Genomic DNA, 27,518 nt, shown 5'->3' on the forward strand with positions numbered 1-27,518 from the left:
TTTTGCAGTGGCATACTTAGGTTTTTTTAAATTCAGTCTTTCAAATGTTTAGGTCTGCAGTACTTTTAGACAGGAATTTTCCCCACAAAAGCACATACATGTCTCAATCAGTAAAGAAATAAAGTAGATTTTCAAACTTTACTGTCACCTATTTTTTTTAAAAAAGGCTTCTTCCTAATCTCAATAGCTTTATACAAAAGAATCATAAAAAACTCCTGTAAAGATCTACAAAGGCAATCCTGTTTCCTTGGACAGACAATGGGTAAAATGCTGAAATTTTCCAGGATGAGTGTATTCGACATGGCTGTCTGCCCTGCTGAAACGCCGGCTTGGTAGTCAGAAGATTTAAGCATGATTGTTTTTTTAGCTCTCTCAGAGGGTTTGCACCACTGTAACTTGCCTGACTTGAATGGAGTGAATACAGTTCTCACTGATGAGCAACTGCAGGGGTTTTATTCTTAGTTCAGCCACTGACTCGTCATGTAACTCTTGGAAAGCCTTTTAGCTTTCGTAAAGGAAAAAGCTTTCATGCTTCTTGTTATTCTGTTTGTAAAATGAAGATAGTTATGGTTTCACTGTCGTAAAGGCTCCTTATGCCTAAAATTAGAAGTGCTATACAAATTCTAAAATTAGTATCATTACTTATTCTTTTATTCACAACTACTGGTGAATTAATTGAGAGACCAAACTTCTCTGAAGGTTATAAAAATCCTCCTTCTTGTGTGAAAAGTCTTCAAGGAAAGAAATGGTGTAACTTCATGTACTGAAGTGAGGAAGAACAGAGTACTGGGACAAACATCCATTATAATGGAAAGGACAGTTGCGTCATACACACAAAAAAATAATTTAGGAAAGAAAATAACATTACTATCCTATTATTAAAAATAACTTATTTTAGCTTGTTAGGGGTATTACTACCAAATGAATACAATTCCTAAAATTATGTACTACAGAATCAAAGAATTTTCAATATGAGAAATTGTTATGCTTTATTAAAGTAGCAGGTAACATAATGGGACCCTGATCCAACAACAGATCAGGGTTCTGTTCTGTCAGACCCCACATGAAAAGATACTAAGTAACTGTGAAACATAATGAACTCCTTGGTTCACATCTTCAGATACCATTGGAACTATGTTCTTTTAAGGCTATGGTCCCATACATCTAAAATGAGGGTGTTGCTTGCAAACTACAAAAAACTTGTGAGGTACAGACGTTTCCTTGAGAGCTCAAGCTTCAATAGATGTGCTCAGTAACTTACCAAGTTTAAAGTGAAGTACTCCTAAGGGTCCTTTGTCGAATCTAACCAACAAAAGATCATGAGTATCTGTGCCGTCAGTGCTGGCAGATGCAACTTGAGGAGCAGCCCACTGGATCTGGATGAGGCTGCTAGGCATGTCAAAGTGTTTACTGAATTGCAGAGTTGCCTCAGGTGAATAGTCTTGTGCTAAGAGCTGAATTTTAATTGGGGACAGTGCCGTGTCAAAGAGTTGCAGCTCCCCTTGAGAGCTGCCAACCATGAATATGGCTCCGGAAGGGTGATAGGTTATTAAAGCAGGCAACAGTTCTGCTTGGGCTAACAGAGTCACTTGGTTGTAGGCTTCATACAGAATTATTGACGAATCTTCACAACCCAGGACTAGTTTGTCTTCTGTAACGTCTCTGCAACAGCTGATGGCCTTGGATCGTAGTGGTATTCTGGTGACTGCCGCACACTGAATTTTGTTCCTAACACACTTGTAGACGCAGCTGTCAGCCATGGGCTCTTTGTCTGTGGAGATGGAGTGCTCTACTGTGTAAACCTGATAAGGCTGATTAGTGCTGAAGCTAGCATCGAGTGGATCCCATTCTGTACGGACATAACTCAGAACCTGGAAAAAATCCAAAATATTTTGGTAGTCATTTGTAACAATATATTCTTACTTTGATGATTTAAAAAATAGACTGCTGCAAATATGCTTTCCCATGGGTCTGTAAGCTAAAACAGATATGCATTTTAGAAATGGAGTTGTAAAATCTACTGTTTTAACTTTTAAAATGTTAATTCCTTTGATTAAAAAAACCCTGCAATATAGTTTGAGCCATATTTGTTTGTCCAGAGTATAAAACAGGTTAGCAGAACAGAAGATAAAAAAGGGGATGGTCCTAACAGTGTTTGTAAGAGGAGAAATGAGCAGCTGACTGATATAAAAGAATAACTGATTATTCACAAGTGGGGTGGGGGAGAAATCCCAAAATTTCTGGAAAAATTTATAATAGGTTACTCTGAGCATCACACATAGACGATTTTTGATAATTTGCTCTGGGCCATGGTAACAGAAAATATTACACTGTAGTGGTAGAAATGATGGCATGTTTAAACAATATATACTATATATTGCCAAATGAGTAGGTGGTAGATGTTCTTTGGTGCCATACAGCTTTCGATGCAGAATAAATTAATTTGTGATAGCAGAAAAGGGGGACCATTTAGGGGTATTTGAAAGTTGAATGAACTGGAAGAAGAACAGAATATGATAGGAAGGCAGAATATGACACAAAGAAAGCAGCTGGCAAAGAGCAAGAAATAAGAAACATTAGTGTAGAAACATGGGAAGTACCATAAAGTGATGGAGGCAACAGTGGAGACCAATGAAGATCCATGTCCTATAATATATGGGCTTGAATGAGAGGTGTTGTACAGGACTCGAACAGGGAAACTGTGGGAGAAATACCAGCTGTAAATAAGTTACAAATTAGCTTATGAAAAGCTATTTCTCTGAAAGAGGGAGAAAACCAATGTGTCTAGAAGAATGAGAGTAGTGGAAGTCAGTCGAAACTTGCTGGTGTTTGTTCATGCAGAAATAAAGAGTGAAAGGAAAATGTCAAACTGAGCCAAACCCCACCCTCAGGTATACCCATAGCATTCTTCACACTATAAACTAAAGCTGCTGACCTGCCACTAATTTTGGAAGCCGCTTCTTTTGAGTCCAGGTGGTATGCAAGTACCATTTACACAGAAAGGGGTAACAAATGTGATTAAAAGGCAGAGAGAGGGTGAGTGAGGAAATCTGGATATTTCAGGTTGAAATCAGAAATGCACACATAATGTTAAAGCAGTTTAAATTTATCAGATCACAAGACCAACTGAACATATACTTTAGCCTTTCATCCTGCAAAGGAGAATAAGAAATTAAGATTTTTTTGGCATACCACCCATTACTTCAGAAGCAACTGATGAATTTATAAACAAGTTATTCGGGATGTTGATCAGACTGATTAGGATGTTGTGTTCTGACAGTTTACTTATTTTGTCAGCAAAAGGGTTTCTCATTCAAAAGAAAGAAAAAAGGATTATTGCAATTCTGTGGCTGCAAACCAGCTGCTGGTTAATACAAAAGTCTTAGCTACTTTAAGATGAGTAGTTAGGGACATGCAAAGAACCACTTAATGCAAAAGCACCTAATATGGAAGCCAATGCATGCAACTTGTGAAAACCAGGTAAACCGATTTCAACAGAGTAGTGATCAATTAAAATATATACCAAAGAGGAAATAAAAGATTAAATTACTTATATAGTCTGAAAAACATTTTCTCACCCCCACCATTCCCTCACCAATGACTTAGCCTGGTCATTGCAACTAGTCATTTATGCTCACAAAAGTGCAGTGGCTACTGCGCAGATTTTAGAACTGCTGAAATGTGTAGCTTATTAGGGTGTTAAATTGCGTAGCAAGGAAACCCGTAAAAGAGGTTATTGTGGACAAAGGATTAGTGTGACCACAGAGCTCTCTAACCCCAAATAAAGACAAGGTGAAGTGTTATTGTTTGTTCTGCAGTTTTCCCTAGGAGTATGTATAGAGACCCAGGTAGCTGCCTTTCAAATATGTGAAATAGAAATCTTGCCCAAGCAAGTCTTCAAAGCTTCCATAACTTCAGTGAAATGAGCCTTGAGGCCCTCTGGGACTCAGATTTCTGTCTTCCTGTGGCAGGTTTCAATGCACTGCATTATTCATCTACATATTTTTATCCAAACCCAGTGTTCCTCTCTGGACATCTCCTCACAAGCTACAAGAAAGTCATGAAGATCCACAGAATAATCAAGCCTATGAGACACGAAAGACTGAAAGCACTATTAAATTATGAAGAGAGACTGGCCTTGAAGGTTAAGACAATAGAGAAGAAAACACGTGAAACATGGATTTTACAACTCCATAGGAGTGACTGCTGGAAAACAGCAATGGAAATAGTCACAGAAAAAGAAATGTTGTCATCTGATCGTTTGAGAGTCAGCAAGCAAACTGAATCCAATTAATAATTTTGTTCTGCCTTGTTAGAGCAAAAGTGGGACAAAATGTTGCTTGCTACTTTGAATTTAAAAGAAAGTAAAATCTGATATTTTGGAAGGCTAATTTAATGAGCCTTGAGATGAAAAGCTTCCTAGCTTCACATTATTTTGAGAGCAAATCCTTGAAATGAAGTCTAGGGTAGGGCTGGTTGCTGTATATAATGCAATTCTAAACTAGGAAAAAGTTCCTGCGAGGAAAGAAAGACTATTTGCTGCTTTTCAAAACATAAGTTTTGACATAACGTTTAAACAAATTAGGTTTAAAGGAAACTTTTCTAGACACTACTGTTCATATTCTGGCTGAAAACAAGAGAAACCTTTCTCCTTAGATTGCAACAGATAAGCTGCTTCTCATGCATCAGTGGCCTCATGTGCCTCTTGGAGGAAGAGTACCAAGCCGAGAGACCTCTTTGTTCTGGTTTCCAGTTTTGCTGAATGTAACTGGTATTTGGCACTCTGAAGGGGAAAAAAATGGATATTCTCTTTCATTTAAGAGGGAAGATTTGAGTTTCTCTGTCAGAATTGACTCTTATTATTAATTCTTCATGCTGCTAACTGGAAAACTAAAGCAGAGAGACATACAACTACTGAAACGTGTTAATAAGACTAAGATAATGCTTTCGAAAAATAAGAAGTCTAACAATCAAAACATCTTTTTTTTTTTTTTTCCCCTCCCCAAGAAGATGGCACTCCATTACCTGCCAATTGTTTTTCTATCTGGTAAGTAGCCACATGCTAGTAATTGTAGTGCACATAGTGCTTTAGCAGACCATTTAAAGGAATCCACTGGGATTCCTTTCCGGTGAGCAGTAGTTCTCTGGAACCCTAAAGGGGAACATTAAAACAGCAATATATCTTTAAGTTAACAAAACATTTGCTTGGGGAATGGGAAGGCAAAAGCTGGAGGAGTTCCCTCAGAAGTGGGTAGGACAACTGTAGGATTTGCAGAGGAGGGGACAGGGCAGTGGATCTAAAAAGACAGAGCCGTAATATCACATGGCGGGGTGTATAATCTCTTTCAGTGTTAAGTACTTTCCATAAATCTTGGACTAACCACTTAGCCTTGGATTTCAAGGGAAGATTTCTGGAAGTACTTTGCATGAAGTAAAACCAATTACTTTCTGTAAAATAAAAAAAAAAATAATAAAAATTTTTAAAAGTCCCTTTTAGTTTTGTGACATGTACACTACAAAAATACAGTAAATGTATTTAAATATTGTCCACATAATTTATGCATATTTCCCTTATTAATGTGGCAGTCACACACCACTACTGCACATTTATATTGTTTTCCCCTTGCAGTACTGGCCTGTGCTCTGCATCAGCTAATCAGCAGGATGACGGATACTATACATGTCAAGTTCTCAAATCCTAGCGTCAGAAATCATAACAATCCAAGTAAAGGAATCTGTTAATCTTTGTAAATAAGGGGCCTGAATTATGCTAGTTAAAGTACTTTCTTTCATTTTATGTTTGAAAGAAATAATAGCACTAGCTTGTGTGAGCAGTATCACTCTTCTCAGTGCAAATCTTTGAACGCTTAAAATTGAAGTATTTTGCATAGAGTGCTGGGAAAGGATAAACTCCACATAACAAAACAAATAAGAGTTTTAACCAGTAGTTCTTAAGCAGAAAATTGGCTTACCAGGCAGATAAAAAAAGAAAACAAAAGAAACAGAAAAATAAGCTTGCTGTGACTGAATTGTGTGTCTTTCAGATGAGAAAAATGTTTGATTTATTTTATGGATGTTAAAAAAAAAATGCTTATTTAATTTCACACAGTGAGGCTCCAAATAACAACAAACACTTCAATTAGAAATGTGGAGTGGGAAGTGTAGTGCACACTAGAGTAAAATAGTTTTAAATACAGCACTGTGAAGATGGAAGAAAAAGAAACCACCCTATTTTTAAACATTTCTAAAAAAAAAAGCAAGGCTCCTACTCTAGGTTACTTATTTGGCTGCATTGTATTTACAGTCCCACATGCAATCTTATTATTTAGATCTTCAGCCAACATTTATTCTTATTTTCTTTCAAAATTTATCATCATCATCTTTATCCCATATTATTCATTGAACTTTTAACCCAATGTGACATCAAGGATTTTACATTCTTTGCTATATGTGTGTGAAAGGTATTTCAGCTATTCAGTCACACACCGTAGATGTTTTTCTGAGTGCTACAGTAATTAGCTCACTTATAAAAGTAGGATAGCTACAGTAGGATAGCTCACTCATAAAAGATCTGCTGTGCTTATTTCACAAGTTTGAGGCACAATGTGGAAGCAATAACTATTAAATATTATCTCTTGGGAGAAAGAAAAATAATATTATATCTCAGGCAAATTATTTTTTCTACAAGGTTGAAGTATAATTTCAGTGATTTGCACTAGCATTAAATGGAGTGAAAATAAACATGGCCAAGACAAATGCAAAGTACTACAGTAACTGAGCCTGGCATCATCACCTCCTGTTAATTTATGTTTGCAGAATAAAGTTTATGTTGATTTTAACATGACTTTCTCTCAAAGCATTTAATCCAAGCATGATTTCACATCAGATCCTATTTATTCATAGCAAATTGTCTGAAATTATTTCTGGAAGATTTCTCTTCTGGTTTTGAAATCAAAATACCAGCATTATCTCCACAGGGAGACAATTTAAATAACATCCTTGATCATTGGTACTTTAACAAAGAAGAAACAAACAAACCCCAAATAATTAAATAAATAAATTGGAGAATGGATGAGTTTACTGGAGGAAACCAATGCACGCAAGAAAGCAGACAAAGGTTCAACAGACAAATACTCCTGCAGCAACTTGCATGCATGTATATAAATGTACATCGCACACCAAAGCAAAGTCATATCTTAAAGAGAAAAGCACTTTTATTTCTTCAGGGGACGATTCCTCACCAAATCTCACAGCATTCAACATAGTAAACACTGATCTCAAGAAAAAAAAAGGAGTAAAACAAGTCAAGATTTACAAGGAAAAAGTTCTTTCTGGTTTTAGAGGAATAATGTCTACCTTTAGCCTTAATAGTAGCAAATGTTAAAACATAAAGCCACACAGCACAATTCAAATCAAATTTATAGTGTATTTAAAATGTAAAATGTGTTTCCTCCATCAAGTTGAAAAGCTGCTTAAGTACACAATACCCCAAACACTGTGTGTGCAATGTGAATCATCCTGATGCAGAACTTTTAGTTACATGTAGTTATCATGATGAGGGGTTGAGTTGCCTTGTCCCAGAGCTATTCCTGTCCTCCTCCTAATAAGCACTCTTCTAGTGGGCAGCAAATATCACTCAGAAAATTCTTCCAGGGAGGAATAAGTATCATCCAAGTGCCCCATTTACCTTTGCTCTGCCACAACAATAAGAGTGTCAGTAGCTGGCAGATCTTTTTGTGTTTTTTGTAGGTCAGCACCAAGCTGCTGTAGAACAGCTGTGGGTAGCACCCATTCATTTCCTCAGGCTTGGTTTACTTTTTCATAAACCCAGTATGCCAAACAACTCTTTATGGGCTACACATTCAGCAATTCCTGCTTTTCTCTTAATTCTAGATAATAATGCTGTTTTACCCAAGCGATACTACTGTTTTCAAGTAAAATGTCGGTGGTTTTATTTTAATACACTTATTTTTGATAAATGGTCCAAACTGAATCAGTTCATGCTTCTCATTCTTCTTCTGTTGACAATAATAATTTAGTGGGGGAAAATTCATATTATTGGTCAAATATGGTAAATATGGGTTTACTTTCATGCATAACAATGGCATGTCATGGTTTTATTCCAGGTCTATACCTGAGGAACACTACAAATGGTAAAGGAGTAAAGGTAAAGAGAGGCAAATAAGCATGCTTACAGAAACACTGTATTTTTGTGGTATCTGACCTAGAGAGTAACTGTTTAGAAGCTGTCTAGAAATGCTAACTATGTCTTTGCTCACGTTTAAGCTATCAAATGTCCCTCTGAAGTTAAAGGTGTTCATTTAAAGTTCCCCTCCAAGACTCTGTAGGGGAAAAATGTACCTCAGTTAATTGCAGACTGGGGGTTGACGCTACTTCTAGAGCTGCTGGGTTATGACATTCCCCATCCATGCACCAGAATTTAACTACTGCCCATAAGGAGCCCTAGAGAAATCAAGAAAAAAAAATCCAAACAGTACCATAGGTTACATGTCATGGATACATAAGGGAAGCGTATAGGCAGAGTGTCTTGAGCCTTACGCAGCAGCTCACTGAGCATCCAAGAGATAAGTACATGGAACAGACTAATTGACAACCAACAAGACAGTTTGTTACCTATATATGACTAAGTTTTCCATAGCCCTGGCATAGTGCTTGGTAATTTATTGACAAATACAGGAAAAGAAATCTAATCCAAAGATCTTAGAATTAAAACAGACAAGTACAGGCAAAGAATCAGAAAAGGGAAAGCAACTGAACAGTTAAATTTGGCAGTTCTGCTTTTAAAAATAATTTTCTTATATTTATATTACAATATGGGCTAAATTAAAAGGATTATGAGTTTAGGCCTAAAGGCTCAGTGAATGCTTATTATCATTATTGTGTTAAGCACCAGTGATGTGCTTGGGACTATACTAGACAGCCTCAGCCCTGAGCAATTTAAAGTCTAAACCAGAAAAGGATAAAACAAGGTGTATTGAAAGATGCAGAGCAATGCTGTAATTCGGAAATCTCCCTATAATATATAAAATGAAATGGAGAAAGCTTTAAACTGACAGGGTGGTTTCTGTGAATTTCTTAGAAGAAATGAGTCTCTAAAAAACATCTCAGAAAATAGAGATTGCAAACTGCTATGTTGGCATTAGGAAGCTTTCTGGAAGATGTGGGAAGGAAAAAAAAGGCATGGGAATGTCGCTGTCAGAACCTGGACATATGGAAGTCATGGTAAGAAATAAGATCTGAAATGTTAGTAGGATGAAGTTTCATAATATAAAATTGGTACGGGGACTAGGCTGAAAAAAGTTACAAAGAACAGATGCACGTTTTAGCTACCAGAGTAATTTTTATATGTGATTCGGCATAGCTGCAGGGGGAATTGAGAACTGCAGGTGTATATCAGGCAGATGAGAGAGATGAGTCAAAGATGACCGCTAGTGGAGAGAGGTCAATTGAAAAGAAGTAAAGACGGCAGAACTGGAGGTAATTTAAACTTAAATTCTACAGTGACTAATGACTGAAATAAGAAAGAAAAGCTGTCTCAACTACCTTTTCTCCTTTGTTTTCAAAATATAGACAATCCCAAGGGAAAAAAAGGTCACTGAAATTAATATTAGTTATCAAAGTAATAATTCCAAGACATTAAAACACTTACATCTTCCCTAATTAAAGAGAATAGGATATTTTTTATAAGAGCGGCTTATTCTAAAGTGTTACTTAGGGTTTTTTCCCTACAGGGAAATAGCCTGTAATAGCTACTCCAGAACAGCTATTCCACAGCTGATCCTCAAGTTTGTGCTCTTCTCCCACAGTCAGTGCCTTTTTAGTCCATATTAGTAGTGGCTTAAGCTAAACTGAAAATAAAACTCCAAATACAGGAGCATCTATACAAGACACTAGTCCAGAACAGCTTTTACATCTTAAATTCAGGCTCCAGTCCTTTTCAGAGTAAGGCCAGATAGCTTCATTTTTAAGTTTTTACCTATCATAAGAAACTGGATTGAAATATTCTTAAATAGATGAAGTAAAAATGAAATAGATGAAATGGAAACATCTGCATAAAAAGGTAAGCTAAGCAAGTGTCAGGAAGAAGGTCAGCTTGTAGCCTTGTTCTAACTTGTAGCTTACATTCCCACCTGTAGATGGGGAATTTCGACTTTTTCTTTATGAAAAAAATTGGTCCCTGATTTGATCAATACTTATAGCAAAAATTTAAGCAGCATCTGGTGTAGCTAAAATTTTATAATAAAACACTAAAACAGATGTAAAATGCCTATCAGTTAACATTGCAGACAATGTAAAATAATTGCATTAGACAAGCATGCAACAGATACAGTTTCTAACTGAGATTAGAATTTTCAGTGGTACTCTGACACTTTTATTTTCAGTGTTAGCAGCTCCAAAGCTATTCCATTATGAAGATCTAGCTTCCTTGCTAAATTTCTCAGATTGCCAGTTTTGATGTGAAAATAGTAAACATACTAAATAAGGTGCTTTTTTCATTAAATAACGAACCTTTGTTTTTAAGATTAGAATGGCTGATCTTCCTTTCTTATGTTTTTATCATATCTGTTCTTTATATCTACCTGAATATGCATTTAAGTTGAATAGTTATTTCTTTAACAAATCCGAAAAATCATGTAACAAGAGAGTTCAGCACTTTACCTCCAATTTGCCATGTGCACAGCCTAATAGCAATAGGTTGGCTCTGTCCCTCTCACAGGAAATAGGAGACCAAGGCCATGCTCCATCACTAGTTGCTGACCACCAGCAAATGACCATATCTTGCATACAGTTTATTGCCAGGTGACGTTTCATCCTTCTACCTTCTGGTCCAAGTATATCAATATAAGAAATCTGATAGAAAAAAAAATGCAGAAAATATTTGAGGTGATAAAATAGCATAGTAGGAGCAACTGGGAGCATTTACTTTGGATGTGTGAAAGAGAATGTATATATACACAGAGGACTGTGTACATATATCTTCATATAGGCTGTCTGTAAATGTAAAAAATAGCTCCTCAGACAGAAAAAGACATGCTCACACTTTTATCTATGGGGATGGGATTGGGAAGGAAAGGAATGTGAGTTAAGAAGGAATTTACTGCAATGACTCCAATCAATACCAAAATGTACAGTCATGGTTGCTTGACAGCATCGACCTACACATAGGATTTAAGCTTAGCCATATTAAATGACAAGTTCTGCAAAGCTGACCAGGGAGCTAAGACTAGTGTTTAGGACATAATCAAATATTAAATATATTCTACAGTGTTTGAGCAAACATATATCTTTCTTTTTCCTCCCTAAATTAAGGAACCTAGATACAAACATCCGCTTTGCAAGAGAATATATACTTTTCTGCATAATGTGGATGAGCTACAGCGTCATGCGTAAAGTTTATGCAGCTCTTGAGAATTGTGCCTCTTTCTCAGGAAGGATTTGTGGAATTTATTATTCAAAACTCTGTTATTTTGGAGCATGGTTATTTGAAAACATGAGCAGTGCACCATCTGGGTGACACATGCCAAGGAAATATAGATTGCACCGCATTTCTGCTTAAGGAATTAATGGAAGGTTGATAGCTAGGGGAAAAAAAAACTATCTTGCCATTGCTGGTCAGCAATAATCGAACCACTTTCTGGGGATTAAGCGCATGGCTAAGCCTACTGGACCAGACACTAGCAAAGGGCAGGGGGTCTTCTTATCAGAGAAATGCTTCTGGAGCCAGTCTCACTACATGACAGATTGCTTTCATATTCCTGTCTGCAAGGCAACAAAGGATGGCAGTAATGCGATAATGCCAGAGTGCAATGGGTGTTAAGAACCCGTTGCATTTATGTATTGTATTTAGTAAATAATCAGGCTCATCCAAATTGTGATCTCACCACTCAACCAAGGCCATTAAAATCAAGGTTAATGCTTTAATAATCCTTTGCTGTTTTTTATATGGTCAAAAAGAACCCTTTTCTATTTGCATGGTCATAATATTATTGACCTCTTCATCCCCTGAATACACATCAAAAGGAACTGAAATCAAAGTAATTACCAATGTTGTTCCCTCATGGTAAACATTTAACTCCTTGTACTGTCTCCTCCTTCAGTAAATTGAAATGGATTAAAAAAACCACAGATGGGAAAAACTTGCAAAAGGTCAATATTTTCAGAATATCCTGTGTTTTACTTGTCAAAATACTCTTTAGAAGTGTAAAGATAAAACATGCATAAAAGTTAACAGGTACCTGATTATTGAATTAAAACTATATATAAACAGTTACTTTGGTGACAACACATTTATTAGGATGGAAAAACACAAATACTTTCACAGATATTAATTAGTGCTGTATTGCAGCAACAACTGTTCATAACAATTTCACATGTAATAACAGACACAAATCTTTTGTAAACCTTTACGTCTTGCATTAGACATGGCACTTTAAAACATGGACTAATGCCACTGAGAAAAGGCAAATGATAATAGTTGTTTTTATATTTTGCTGGTCTTCAAGACTGTAATAATTCATACAATAAGTCTTCCTTTCTTTTTTCAAACTGTAAATAAAATCTGCGGTGGTATTGTTTAGAAAGGAAGAGGATATAGAAAGTAATTCTTCCATTTAGGTATGTATTGTGTAAAACAAACAAACAAACAAACAAACAAACAACTTTTGGACAAATATCAAACTGTGAGGAGGAAAGCATGGGTGACTTAGTCTTATTATTAACAGCACTCTGCCAGTCCAGCACTGCCTAGTGTTCCTTGCCAATTTTGCCCATCATGAGGCTGCACAGTGAACAATGTGAAGTTGTTTCTGTCCAGGTACCAAAGAAATTACAATGTAAATATGACAGAAATTTAATTATATCATTACATATAATTGTAAGCAAGCATTTTCCTCATTTTAGAACTGGGAATTTAAACCCAAATACTACATATATTTCTCAAGGCTACTCCAAAAGCCAGAGGCAGAGATGAAGGCTACACTCAAATTTCCTGATCTTAGCTCCATATTTTAATCCTGTGGTAGTTTTAGACCAGTGCAAACTACCTTTTAATTCAATTTCTCTTGAAAAAAAAAATCAACACTAAGGAACTGTTTTTTTCTAAAGCATGTATTGTTACAAGTTTGCACATTTGCAATTGAGGACCATATTTTGTTTCTTTTGTTAGTACTGATAGTGACACTACTGTTGACTGTGTCTGTGATCTTTTAGCTTTTATAAGTTTGACCAAAAGCAGCCATGAAGAACTCTAATTCAATGCAGAGAGCTGACATAATATTATTGCAGTAGTGAATAATACTTTCTGCTGGCTCACACTGGTGCAATTTTGAAGATAATAAAAATTATATTTCGCTGCCTAACTAGCAAGCCTCACACAAAAGAACATTCAATTAAAAAATGCAAATGCCTTTTTTTGGCTGGCAAAGAAATAATCCATAGTGATTCCCACTGATTTCAAGAGAAAGCAAAGTTAACATTGAACATGGAGGCGTTTCTAGAAGCTCAGCTGTGTCAGCAAAGAACTGAACATAACAACCCTATTAAGGAATGTAGCAGATATTTCTAGTTTCCTAGGGCAGAGAGAGTTTTCTATGGATTAGGCTTTCCTTCTTTCCCAAGAAAATAACGCCATAACCATTAGATCCAAAACGTGCCCAGCAATACCCAGAATGAAAATATATTTTCTAAACATAAACTAAGTAAGGAGCTATGGCCCTCACAATTAAATGATGAAGCCAGTCTTCAGCTCACCACAGCTTCTTCCTTAAAGTTTAGAGCTATTAAAAAAAAAACCACACACCACCCTTGCTTCTAAACCACAGCCTTAACAAACATCACAGGCCAGGCACAAGCACACATAATTTTAAAGTAAACTACGTATCAGCTCAGTTCCTGGTGAACAGTGAACTGTCTCAAATCCACGTTATGGAGGTTGGATCAATCTCGCAAACACAAGTCATTGCTGAAAAGAGGCCCTGAACTGAAACAGCCTGGAAAATGTATTAGATACTCATCCTAGCAGAAAGTATTTCTACCAAGCAAGTTAAAATATAATATGGCAAAACTTAAATTAAACACATCCTTAAAAAGCTTGCCTTGCAGATGCAAACTCCCTTATGTGAGGAAGCAAATTACTGAGGAGTTGTCAAGGGGAAAATATTTGCTAGCACAAGATTGTTTTTCTTAACATTTATCCAGTCTGAAATAAATACAAACTCTCTCTTTTGCTTATTACATCTGCCTACCTTTCTTGGGCAAAGGCTCGTCTCTTCTTCATTCTTGCAGTGAATTGGATGCAGCCCCTTTCCTACTCTGCCTGTTCAAAGTTAATTGCCTTTGGCTGATTATTTTTTCATACTGTTGCAGTGCCAAGCACTTCCACCTAAGGTCAGCCACTGCCCTGATGTCAAAGAGCTTATGGTCAAAATAAGTTATGTCTACACAGCCCAATCCATCCAAGACACAGTGTAATTCAGCTTGAGATGAGCTGGTTTCTACTGACATCCAAGCCAGCTAGTTTAAAGCCAGCTCAGCTATCTCTAGACTACCTTTCAGCTACTGCTGTGACTGTGGTATAGACACACCCCTACATAAAGGGCTGGAAAAACAGAGTATTTTAATCTTCACTGTGTAAGTAGTGAATTGAGATACAGAGGCACCAAGTCACTTGCCTAAGGTCACATACATAGTTTGTCAGTGGTGAGAAACTCAGCTTCTATATCTTGAGTCCTAGCTCAGTGGCTTAATTGTAAAACCAACTCTGCCAACAATACGATTACTGTAACTAAAGGGAAAATTAAGATTTCTGCAAAGAATTACAACAGTCTTGGAGCTCTGACAGATGACTGAATTATCATAACTTCATGAGTTCGTGTATATCAGCTGAGCCATTGTAATTGACCATGCGTGCATTTTTAGCCCACAGCAAACAAGAGGTAAAACACATTAGCTTAAATCTTTTACACTGAGGTTTACCATTACAGATTTTGCTTCATGCTTGTTAGATGCTGAGAATGTGCAAAGGGTCAGTTACTGCTGCTCAACTGACACAAGGTAATCTGTTAAGCAGGGGTAACTCAACTGTCTGTCTGAGCCCTTAACCTAAATACAGTAGAAAATTGGATCCCTCTTGGCACAGTATTTTAACTCATTAACTCAGAATGCCATGTAATTTTTTTGACTTTTCAATAACTGCCATTTTTACAATTTGAGCCATTCTGATCAGTTATATAAAGGTTTGCAATTTATACTGCTATACGATATCAGCAAGTACCAGTGATTCATAACGTAAAGTTATTGCAGTATTTACAGTCACCATTTGCAGCTATACCTTAAAGTCCAAACAAGAGAGTTTTTCCAGTCTTTTGTTTATGTCAGGAGAATTCACCTTCTTTGTAAACTGAATAAAGCAGAGTTGGTTATGGTCCTCAAATGACAAGATGATGAAACTGTCTGTAAGAACAGCTGAAAAACAAATAAAAATTGTCACCACTGTAATACCTGTTTCTAGTAACAAAATAAATTACTGAACCTTCCACTGAGACACTGCAAAAAGCAATTTTTTCAAGACAGTGTCTTAAATATTACACTGAAGCCTCTGTAATCTCCTAAAAGACATCAATGTGTCATCCTGCCAGGACCTTCTTGGAAATGAGAAATAAAGCCTAGGGAGTACTCTGATTCCATAAACCTGAATAAATTATCTCATATCAAGTTACCACTACATTCAAATATATGTTTTATGCCCTTCCACATCCATTTTTCTCTTGGTTCAGCCTTCAATTTTTTTTTCTTATGGTAACACCCACCAGTATTTTGGAAATGCACCTAATACAGCATTTCTTGTGTTAAGGATGATAAATGCATATTAGTACTTGAGGTGTATCTGGTATTTTGACATTGTAAAGTTCTGGGTGCTGCTGGAGACACCAAGGAGGCCGTTACATACAGGATTATGCTTTAGAGGTGTTATGAATTTGTTGAAAGCTTCACATAGGGGTACCCAAACAATAAAGGTAACCAAGATGGAACAGACTCCCTTGGAGTCTGAAAAAGTGCAGTGGAATCCCTGCTGTTATCAGAAGGGGTGCTAGACCAAAATAGTTCAATACAAAAGTGAATAACTAATTTGACAATGAAAATCAATTAGACAATAGTATCTAGGATTTTTCCCAAGTGTTATCCAAGCAATGCCCACATTTAAGAGATGTCTGAGAATGAAGTGAGTCATCAGGGTAACTAGTACCAGATCACTGAAGAATTGTTAATGAGAATCAGGTTTAAAGTAAAGCTAGCAAGCTGTTTTCAGCTAAAAGGAAAATTTCCTTTTGCTAAAAGGAAAATGCTGAGTAAAGTCAAACCTGATTTAAAAACAAACAAACAAAACCCTGTGGAACAACCCCTGAAAAACAAAAAAAATGCATTTGTGACTAATATCCTAGATTCTTAAATGTATTTTATATATCCTTAAGTAGATTGACAGTTTAGTCTTACATATAAGCAGCGAAATCTGGCTACTCAGCTTTGCTTTGATTTAGTGTGATTTACAACCAGTTTCATTTTCCAATAGTCATGTACTGGCACAGCTCTGAAGTATCTGGTATGCAAATGCTAACGGGTAAAGTTTAAAGCCAAATAATTGCCTTTGAAATGTAACATTAACACTAGCTTTTGGAAAAAAAAAGAAATAACCGAGAACCTAAACACACATGAAAATTCAAAGCCACTGAGTATAGTATCCTCAATATGTACACAGTTAAAATATTTTGATACCCTCACAGACATAGTTTACATAAAAGATGACCTACAGCACACATCGATGCTTCTGAAATTCATTTTGGGTGAAGGAAAGAAAGCAGGATTCAAAGATCCCTGGGCAGGTATGAACGAGACTAGCAGTCCCTTGATTTTCAGTATCCGTGGTTGTCTGGGGCAGGAGTGGAGACCAGATCGACGTGAATGCAACTATGGGCATAGTTAGACCATTATTCAGAGAGGACCCATATGCTGCAGAGTAAGATTACCCTAAAAAGGCAGGCAGTGTAGTTAATATTCTATATACTAGTACTGCAAGACCTCAGTGCCACAAAATAGCTTAGAAGATGAGAAATACTATTTTCTTTTAGGAAAGCAATTTTTCTATAATTTCTAATTAAATTTATTTTTTTATTTTGCCTGTAAATAATAAAGATCAGGAGGACATTATTAGAGGCAGGAGGATTATAAATGCAATCTTAATTCTGTATTTTGGGAACACAATCTGACCTTTATTCCAAATGCTAAGAAGGCATGCTACTCTGAGCTACAATTACAACATTTCATAAGTAATTTTGGCGGATTGTAATCTTATCCATTTCTACATATACACAATTGTTAAAATAAGAACTATTATTTTTATACAGACTTCTTGTATTAAATATCAAATTTCTTCTGGCCAACTTTATAATCACAACCCTAATTCCAACCTAGATTTGGAAAGACATGCTATTATGTTGGATTAAAGTTAATTTATTCTAGGACAACATTATGTCATGGTTCTCATATAAGGATAGTTCAGTATAAAAATTTGTAGTTTGAACCCTATTTGTGCAGGTAACAAACGTATCTTCTTTTGTTGTTCATGGAAAAAAAAAAAAGTATTGCAATGACAGGTATTGTGGGTTTTGCTTTTACTGAACAGAAGCAGTCCTATTTCACCTTCAGACATGGGTATTACGAAACATGGGGGTTTAAGAAATTCTTGAATAAGTGAAAATAAGTACAAACCATTATATGACATTATTTATAGCAGTTTGAGTGGTATAACTGTAGGAAAACATATTTGTTACTTTATTATTGCTTTAGTTGTAAGCTTTTTTAGTTAGCAGTATTTTTTTTTAATATTTGTATTTCTATGACATATTAAGCCAATGTAAGGCAAGATATGTATAATTTAATTATATAGTCATTATTTATGATTTTTTTAAAAAAGAGAGTATTCTAAATAAGTTCTATAAACAACTTCAATTTGTGTATAACCTTAGCTTCCATGCTTTCCTACTTTTTGTCACCTGAAAGTATGAAATCCTCCCTCTGGAAACAGAGGGCAGAAAAATCTGAGATGGAATTAGTAATCTAGTAACTTGAAGAGTCAAAAAAAAGGAGTCAAGACATTAAATGTGTTTTACACTCTCTGTGTAATTAGTTGATAAAAAATGAGGTTAATTTTTTGATACTAAAGATTCTACTAACATAGTTATATTAATGTTATTTTTCAAGACTAAACTACAATATACTGATAAGAAAAGATCAGAGGGTCACAGTACTGCAGCTTTCTTAAATAACCTGGCCAATATTCAATAGATGTCTGGGTATGGAAGACAATAAATCATTAAAGATCAACGCTAAATCTAGCATATGTTCTTATTAAAAAGGATGCAACTTGGGTCTACTTTTTAAAAATTTGGAAGATAATGCACATGTAATTTGGCTTGCACCAAAATTCCATATTCTTGATCATGCAGACGCCAAGATACTGACACCTGGTTGGGTTCTCAGTGGAGCTCTGTAGAGACACATTGAAAAAGCTATAGTCGTACTATAAAGCTGTTGAAAACTGGTACATTTTCATAAGTTTTCTTCTGCATTAAACTAAAACTTCATTTTCAGTAGTCACTAGTTAACAACAATAGTGAGATTCTGGAAATCTAGAAACTAACTCAGAACAGCTCCATGTAACTAATGCTATCCAGCCTTTTCTAATAAGTAAATATTTTAATAATAACTATCCCATGTAATTAATCAGTTGGCTAATATTTGGTTCTGTCCCATTTTCCCACTTATGAAATAAACATTACAGGTTCAAATGGCATGTTCACAGTGATTAAAATGTGTAAGAAACTGAATTTTAGAAACCCATTCAGTATTTGACAAGCCTGAAAACTTTGATGTTAAATATCATTCTTAAAGTGTTCTTAGTCCTGAGGGTTGTAACTATGGCTTTACATGCAATTACTTGTTGTGTTTGCAAGTCCCCAGTGGCAATAATTAGTCTACCTGTTGACATACTGTTTCTCTACTCTATTGTTAATGTAGGCAATTGATTTGCACATGGGTGTAATTACCATCACTGATGGTGTCAGAGATGAGCTTCCCCACCAGGGTCCTGTCAATCACCACTTTCTCCAGCTGTGGCCCAGAAAGGCTTATGGACACCAATATACCTGAGTGAAAGAGGAGCTAAATCCAAATAGTGAGAAAACAAGACATCAAGAATCATTAATGAAGTGAAACGTTCCAAGGTACATATTAGCAGCTGTCCATTACATTGTAATCTAATTTTCAAAATTACAAAAAAGACTTATCATTGATGTGAAGACGTCTTATAATGACTTTGAAAGCTTTTTCAATGAAAGGGAGAGGTGTAATATGACACTGAATTATACAGGTACAAGAACTACAATTGCTGAACACTTGAAGAAGATGTGTGCTAAATCCCCAAATGTTGCAGAAAATGTACTGAATTAGTTTGTTAAAAAAGGATATAAAAATTCTGTCCTAAATGAGTAAAGGGATGACACTGATCGCTCTATCATCCATGGACCTGATTTTTTCTGTATAAAATAACTGCATAACCTGCATGAAAAAACATATAAAGTTGGGCTTCATGTAATTTTATATTATTATCACAGATTAAAACCAGCACCTTTTTGCTGTCCTTGTTATTTCTGATCATTGTTTAACTTAAATAATGGTGCCCTACCACAGTGATAGCTGTGGGCTCCTAATAAATCCATATACTCCTTGGCATAAGGTTATAGATGTCTCTCTTAGAAAGAAGGAATTTAAACCATTGGACAGAATAGTCAGAAGCTTATTTCAGAGTTAACTGAATATTTCTGCCTAATTAATCTCAATTAAATGATACATATAATCTTGAAGACTAAGTCATAGTACTTATCAGCTCCTTCTGATGCCATATCTTGTATGACAGAGAGAATGCTCAGTGGGAGGAGTTATGAAAACCATTTATTTTTGCATAATTAAACCATTAAACTTAGTCATTTTCTGAATGCAACTATTACAGCAAAGACATTCAGAAAATAAACCCCATAAAATTCCCTGCTTCATTGTGAGTTGACCTCACTTTGCTAAGTTACTCCAGTAGCAGGAGTATATAAAAAGCTTTATTAGAGAGATATGTTTTCTTAATAACATGGTAAAAGACAAAGTCAGGGGTTTATAAAAAATTTTTTTGACCATATTAAATAACTCATTGTCAAACCTGGGTTCTATAGAAGCCTTGATGTAAAAACTGTGAAAAAATCACGACTGTGACTTTGATCTTCACATGCAGTACTGAAAACACAAGTGTATTTTAATTCATCTTCCAGTGCCACCTCTGATCCTGCAGGCTGCTAGACTAGATGACCTCAGTGTTTAAGTTAGTTTCAGGACAGCTCTCATTCCTGCTACATGGCAGCAGTTCTGAAGGACTCATTCTGGCAGCTAGGTTCATTTCCCTCTATTCAGTAAAAAAAAAAAAAAAAATCATTATTCATTCAGCAGAGGCTATACCAGCCCTAAACTTGCTGAACAATCTTTTCTGCCAAAGGAATCCTCAGTGGAAAGACCATTGCAGAAACGTACAAAGGGCTCACCAAAGGCCAGAAATCTGGGACTCCAGCTCTTACTTTGCCTAACACCAGATTTTTAAAGAAATCTCTGTGCTTTTAAAAAAACTTACTACTAGAGAAATACTTGCTCTTGTAGTAGAATTTGGCATAAAAATCCCTCTTTGTTTTATGCTAGAACTGTGAGACAAACATGGTTGCATACTTTTTAGTACAACACACTGGTACATAAACACCAGGCAAACTTCCTTGCAGTGAGATCTACTGGATAGTATAATAAATAAAGTACTGGGGACAGGAATGTAGTGATCTAATTGAGCTTGCCTCTTGTGCAATGCTCTGCTCCCAATAATTTAGCTATGAAAATTCTCACTTATACATATTTTGCTATATTACTATAGCTCTGCTCTGGAGCAAAGAACAGGACAAGCATATTTAAATAAATTACCTTCTTGCCCTGACTAATATCGTTAACCAACATTTTTCAAATCTATCTTCCTGTCAATTCACAGCAGTTGGAAAAGAAATTCTAGTGATGTCTGAAATAGAAATAAAAAATACCTGTGATGTGAAATGAATTTGTTAAGGACAAATGATCATTTCCCATCCTGCCAAAGTCTAATCATGCATTCATTTCATAAATATATACAGTCAGTGTTTCAATATTCCCTGTCAGATAGATGTCCTTTAAGGTTTTGTCCTAGTAAAAATGTTCGACACAGTTACACTCATGCAGCTTTTATTACAATCTTTCAAAACTTCAATTTATCCTTATGTTAAAGTTAGATTAGATAAAATCACAATTTATTTCCAACTTGATAATGTTAGGTCCAGCAAGGTTTGAGTATGGTTAGCTATAATTGTCCAAAGAACCTAGTTGAAAAAGTGAGGGTTGAAAGCCAGAAGTTTACGACCTACGATGCAAGCAATGATCAAGCAAAATTACATAAATACTCTAGAAAGATCAGTTCTAAATTACTGAATGAATATCAGCCTGCCAGAGAAGAGTAAAACACTGCAAATCCTTCAGTGTTATGTGCCAAGAAGAGAGCTGGTGCAGTCATAGAAATAAACTCTCCAACTTGCCTCTTGCACAACACCTTTGCTTGGGAGCTATGTTCTTCCCTCAGAAAATGTTACTGTAATGGTAGGTTGCTCCCCTGCTTCCTTTCCTTGCAGGGAGTGCGAAAAGCATCCTGGAGTTAACCTGGGAGAATAACCTAAGTGAATCAGAAGTCTGTTTGTAGCCTCTAGGTTTCCCTGACAGAGTAGAGACATATACCACCCATCCAGGTAAAGAGGAGAGGCAAGACACAGCAAAAATGTGTTTTGATCTGTAGATGGTCATTGATCTTGAATGACTGCATTATTGAATGATTCTACATGTTTGTCATTCTGCTGACATCTAATATGTCCATCCAATACGCTCTATAGAGACATGCTTGCAAACTCTTGGCTTGAGAGCAACAAATAAGGTTAGGATTCTTTAACTCTTAAATGTTTCAGGGTATAAAATCACTTTATGTCTATATGTTCATTCCCCGGTAATGACATAAATCACACCTGTTACAGAACTAGAATAGAAATCTATGAGAACTGCTTCAGTGTATGATGACAAGACATTTATATAAATATAAAATACTGTGCTCATGGGTGTGCTTTGCTTTACATCTGTGAAACTAGTCATTAAACCAATGTTATGTATTTTCAATATTGCAGCGATCTCTCTCTATGCCATCAGTATGGCATGATAAAATGACAGAAAGTAGGTAAAAATAATATAATTTCCATGGCTTTTTTGTTTCTCCCATTGCGCTCCCTCCTTCTTTATTTTTACAGTAAAACATTATTTCCCATTATTCTGCACAGAAGGTTGAGATATTTGGGCAAAACTTAAATTTTAATTTAACAACTTTTTGCTATAATAACTTACCATGGTTGTAATATACCTGTGCTCCACAGGGTTAAGTAATTCCCTTTAGGAACTTTAGAGTCTAAATTTAAAAAGTAAATCAGAGACCTTACACCCTATGTGGCCATGTACGGTCAGTATTTCTCCCACCTCCCTTTAAAAATCCTTTGGAGTAGAATGGGGCCTCCTTTTAAAACAGTTCTTAAAGTCTACCATGAAATACAAGCATTAAATACAAGGTATTTAAATAAAGCAGGGAAGTGGTTGAGTCACCATCCCTGGAGGTGATGGTGACTCAACACATGTAGATGTGTTGAGTTTAAACACATGTAGATGTGCCGCTTAGGGACATGGTTTAGTGGTGGACTTGGCAGTGTTAGGTTAATGGTTGGACTTGATGATCTTAAGGGTCTTTTCCAACCTAAATGATTCTATGATTCTACACTATCTTTCATCAAAAATATTCTGTAAAAGAGAAAATATTTATGTGCTCGAATTGAAACTTCATTATTTCAATTCGTTAGTCACTGTGTAGTCTATGCAAAGACTGTTACGTGATAATAACATTTAGGTGCTGTTACACATAAGCTTGCATAGTTAAGCTCATATTTTGCTGGATGGGAGCAGTCCAATCATAAGCACAAATGAATATAAAACAAATGGGGAAGATTGCAAACTTGGCCTGAACACAGGTACAGAGTGATCCAACTCCAAAAAGTACTGCTCAAGGGAATTGCCCATCACTGATAAAGAACAAAAGCAAACTTAAGAGGCATTATTTACACAAGGCACAAAGTCATTCCATCTAACAGATATCAAATTAAGGAAAGAAGCTCCCAATAATGAAACACATCACAAATTTTTCAGACTGAAGTACTGCAATGTGAGAAACAGAAATCAGAAGAGTCATCTCTACAGCTTTAACAGTCTCGAGGTGTTACTAAACAAAATATGAAAGCATGACTTCATACATATTGGAAGAGTAGCCATAGCCTTTGTACTTGAACATAGTCTGAGTAAGATGTTTGGGCATCTGGTCATTCTACATGCTGGGAAGGAAGGGCCACTTAATTTCTGTGTCACTGAGGAGCTGAATGTGAACACTTTCATAGAAGAAATTATGTACTTTGTGTGCCAAAAATGGTTCTCCAATGAGCAAGAAAGACATACAAAAGAGCAGAGGATACTCAGGGAAAGACTTAGCCCTTCCCTTCCCCAATAGCAAAGTGCTCCAATATGTATTTGAGTTACATTTTGTTAAGCAAAGGACTTAAGTACAGGCTCATGACTTATGGACTTTAGTAGAACTTAAGCATGTACTTAAGTGGATTCCTTTATCCTCAGAAGCCTTAGCCCTTGACTCCTCATTCATGTAGCTTAGCTGCTTATGAGCCCTTTTACCTAAAAAGATACCTGCAGAGCAAAGCCAGGATTTGCTTCTATCTGTTTAGAATTGGAAGAGAAGGAAAATATGCCTGTAAAAAATATTTCTGGAAACTGTTTTCCCTTGCAGAGCCAAACCGACAAAAGAACATGCAAAAGAAGAAAATTGCAAAGCATTTCTTGTTCAAGCAGGTTCCCAGGGTTTTTCCCCACCTCTTCATTCCAGATTGCTTTCTTAGCCACCCTACCATAATTACTCTGTTGCATGCCTTATTACAGATGAAGTTATTGTTGTTACACGTTACTGTTTCACAATAATCAATGCATTTGCACTTCTAGCTCCAAATCTCTAAAACCACACAATACGTTAATGGCTGTGATCAAAAGCAACCAAAGAATTTAATATGAGGGCAGCGTTCCTCTTAGTAACTGGCGATGGGTACTAGCTTCTCATGCATTCTAGCCAGAATGTCTTGATTTTGATATCAGATGTGCTGCTGTATGTCACCACATATCTTGCTAAATCAGTTTGCTTATGGCATTGTAGCTGATGTAACAAGCCATGTCAGCAAATATTGCTGTGTATCTCAGTTCAGAATCCAGTTCTAAATATGTCAATGATGGTAACATAAAACCCATTCATATACATATGTAAATTGCAACACAGATCAAATTAAATCAATTCGAAATAATTTAGCAAAGAATATACATCTTTTTCATTAGCAGGTAGCAGATATGATTCACAGCTAGTGCTTGGCTTTTGTACAATAAAATAATTCAGTGTTGGCATGTGTTTAATTCTACATCATAATGCAAATGTAAAACTAAAAAAAGTTGGAAATCAAATGCTTCAGCTAGATCTCATTAATTTTTACTACCTTATATTGTAAAACCAAACCTGAACCAATGGCATCATTTCATAGGATTGATTTCATGACTTTGTGGCAAAACTTAAAAGCATTACAATGAATTAGAGAAGGAGACCAAGAGGAAGGGAAGCAGCCAGAGATGAGTTGAGTAAACTCAACAATATTGATAAAATTAATTCCTTAGTTTATTACTCCTTGGCAGGGAGAGCCGAGGAGTAAATTGTGTATTTAATTATAAACAATACAGTGACATCTTATTGTAAAGACTTCTTGTCTTTTTTTCCGTCATCCTTTAATGGTCTACTTATTTTCCTTTGACATCAACTAACTGAAGATTACAGGATTATTTCAGCAACTCATCACAGGTCATCAAAGTTGGGGTTCAGAAGTACCATACAGAAATGGTGTGCATTCAGATCCTATTGGAACAAGTAGGAACAGAGCTAAAGAAAAGACCTCAGTCCTTTAGGGCTCAACTAAGCTCTTTTAAATAGGAGAGCAAGCTCCTTGACAAAAATCCCTGTACAGTCTAGGTTATGTTTACATGAACTGGCACATCATCTATTTCAGAAGCTCTAAGCAGTACTAGAATGTATACTTAGGACTGCAAAATTAAGGGTAAATGGATTTTTTTTTGGCAATGGACAAGGAAGTAAATATGAAACTTCTAATGCACTGATAGTATAAAAAAGTAATAGGAGAAATTTTGATGCATAAAATGAAATATTAAGAAAGGTAGAAAGCTGGACCAGCATTATAGTAGTTCTAGGCAAACTCATATAGAAAAGCCAACTTTGAGAAATACATTCATACAATGGACAAGATAATCTGCACACAAACTAACTAGATTTTACATTGACACATATGCATGAAGTCTAATTGGTCATTTGCACAGAAATGGCTAACATGACAACACACTTATGTTTAGCAGATGCATGTTTAAATTTATAGCCCCTTTTTTTTGCCTGTGGGCTAGTTAGAAGCTGGAAGTGCTGAAGGAAGCAGAGAGGGATTAGGAATAGTGATGTTTAGGTTCCAGAAGGCACACTAGCAGCAGTCCTACGCTTGTTTCTCACAAAATCTGAGGGAAATCATACTACTCTTTTAAATGATAGTCTTGTTATCATTGTATCACCTTTCAGATTTTTTTTCCATTTGTTCTGTCCTGCTAAAGGTACAAAAGCCATTGAGTTTTTGAATAGCACATTGTTATTACAACACAAACGGAACTCTTCCTCGTTCAGCTAAAGATATGGCAGATTCAAATACACAGAACATTTCTTGAAAAATGTGATGGCTGTTGAGTTAAATATTTTAATTTCTATAAATGAATTTATTTGACATTGTATTGCTACTAAAAAACAAAGAGCTAAAAAAAAGATACTATAATTAAACCTTATACTCAGATTTAGCCCAAATCACTGAAAATTACGACAGTCAGGGTAATTCACTACATGCTGTCCATGCTGTTTGTCTGACATGTTGCTTTCTATTACACTTGAAAGTTAATGCAAACATGGACCCTTCTTTTCCCACTAGCAGCTGCTCTGGTAACCATCCAAAGTAGCATGTGAATACAGTAGTGCTATGACATAGATCACACCATTATGTGATAAGCACTTTCTGCTGAAACAGTTAATTAGTCTCCTACTTAGAACTAAAACCTAAATGTACAACATCTTTTCCAGAAGCTTCAGAACATTCATATCAAAAACAGAGAGTCCAGATATTCCTGCAAAATGCTCAAAGACAGATGAGCAGCAGAAAAACAAACCATTTGACATAAAAATTTATAGAAGACAGCTTTTCTGTTCTAGACTCTCCCAAGTTACTTATTTTTCTCTGTTTTATTTTTATTTGTTGGAGAGCTTATATTTTCAGGAAGACAGGAAGTGGAATAACACAATTGTTTTCGCAGAGCATTCAAACCCCTGTTGGAGACTTCAATTATCAGCCATTATTATATTAAAAAAACCATTTTGTTTTGTGATTGAGAAACCAAAACCAGAATTTAAGGACAGAGAAATTACTATGATTTTTATCTATAACTTTAACTCTGGCCAAGTTATAAGCTATACTATCACTTATACTTAGGCTATACAAGCCATCTAAAAAATCCTAAAAAAATACTCAATTTATCAAGCTACCCCTTTACATGATTCAATCCAATATAAAGCCAGACCTAATATACTAAGATAAAAACATCCATCTCTTCTTTCCCACCTTGTACAAGAAATAAGTAAAATTGTATTTTTCTCCTTTTTGTTTATGTAAGCCTGAAACTACTTAGAGGATGCTAAGTCAAAAAAACCAGTTTTATACAGAATTGATAGTCAACCAAAGGTGTTATATTATAAAGGCAGGATGATCAAATTTTGGCAAGAAGTTCACTGTTCCAAAGTATGTATTGGTAAGGAATGCGGGTGGATGCAGATAGATGGGAGGGGAAGGAAAATGATAGAGGGAGAATGGACGTGGAAAGGAAATGAAGAGACAGCAAACTGGGAAACAGATGAATACACTCATGGCTAATTGACTCAGTATTTCTTAACCAAATTCCTTTCCTAATCAGAACAATAGTAACAGAAAAAAAATGAGTCCTCTAAATTAGCATACAATTAATATTTAAATCAGTTCTAGAAGATTAACGTTAACAGATATATACTATGTTATCTGTACGCGAATGATATACATTTACTAGTGATAAGATCTGACAGGCAAATG

At 35.8% G+C, this 27,518-nt stretch overlaps 1 protein-coding gene across 1 annotated transcript in view; it reads right to left on the reverse strand.

Moving 5' to 3' along the window:
• WDPCP (WD repeat containing planar cell polarity effector) overlaps nt 1-27,518 on the reverse strand; it is a 160,333-nt gene that overhangs the window by 75,022 nt on the left and 57,793 nt on the right. Inside the window, exons 7-11 of the mRNA XM_072857743.1 lie at nt 19,122-19,236; nt 15,350-15,483; nt 10,681-10,872; nt 8,362-8,463; nt 1,262-1,871 (exon numbers count right to left, since the gene is read on the reverse strand). Coding sequence (XP_072713844.1) covers nt 1,262-1,871; nt 8,362-8,463; nt 10,681-10,872; nt 15,350-15,483; nt 19,122-19,236 — 1,153 coding nt within the window. The remainder of the gene's footprint in view (nt 1-1,261; nt 1,872-8,361; nt 8,464-10,680; nt 10,873-15,349; nt 15,484-19,121; nt 19,237-27,518) is intronic.

This window comes from Ciconia boyciana, chromosome 3 (assembly GCF_034638445.1).
Source record: "Ciconia boyciana chromosome 3, ASM3463844v1, whole genome shotgun sequence".
Classification (NCBI taxonomy): domain Eukaryota; kingdom Metazoa; phylum Chordata; class Aves; order Ciconiiformes; family Ciconiidae; genus Ciconia; species Ciconia boyciana.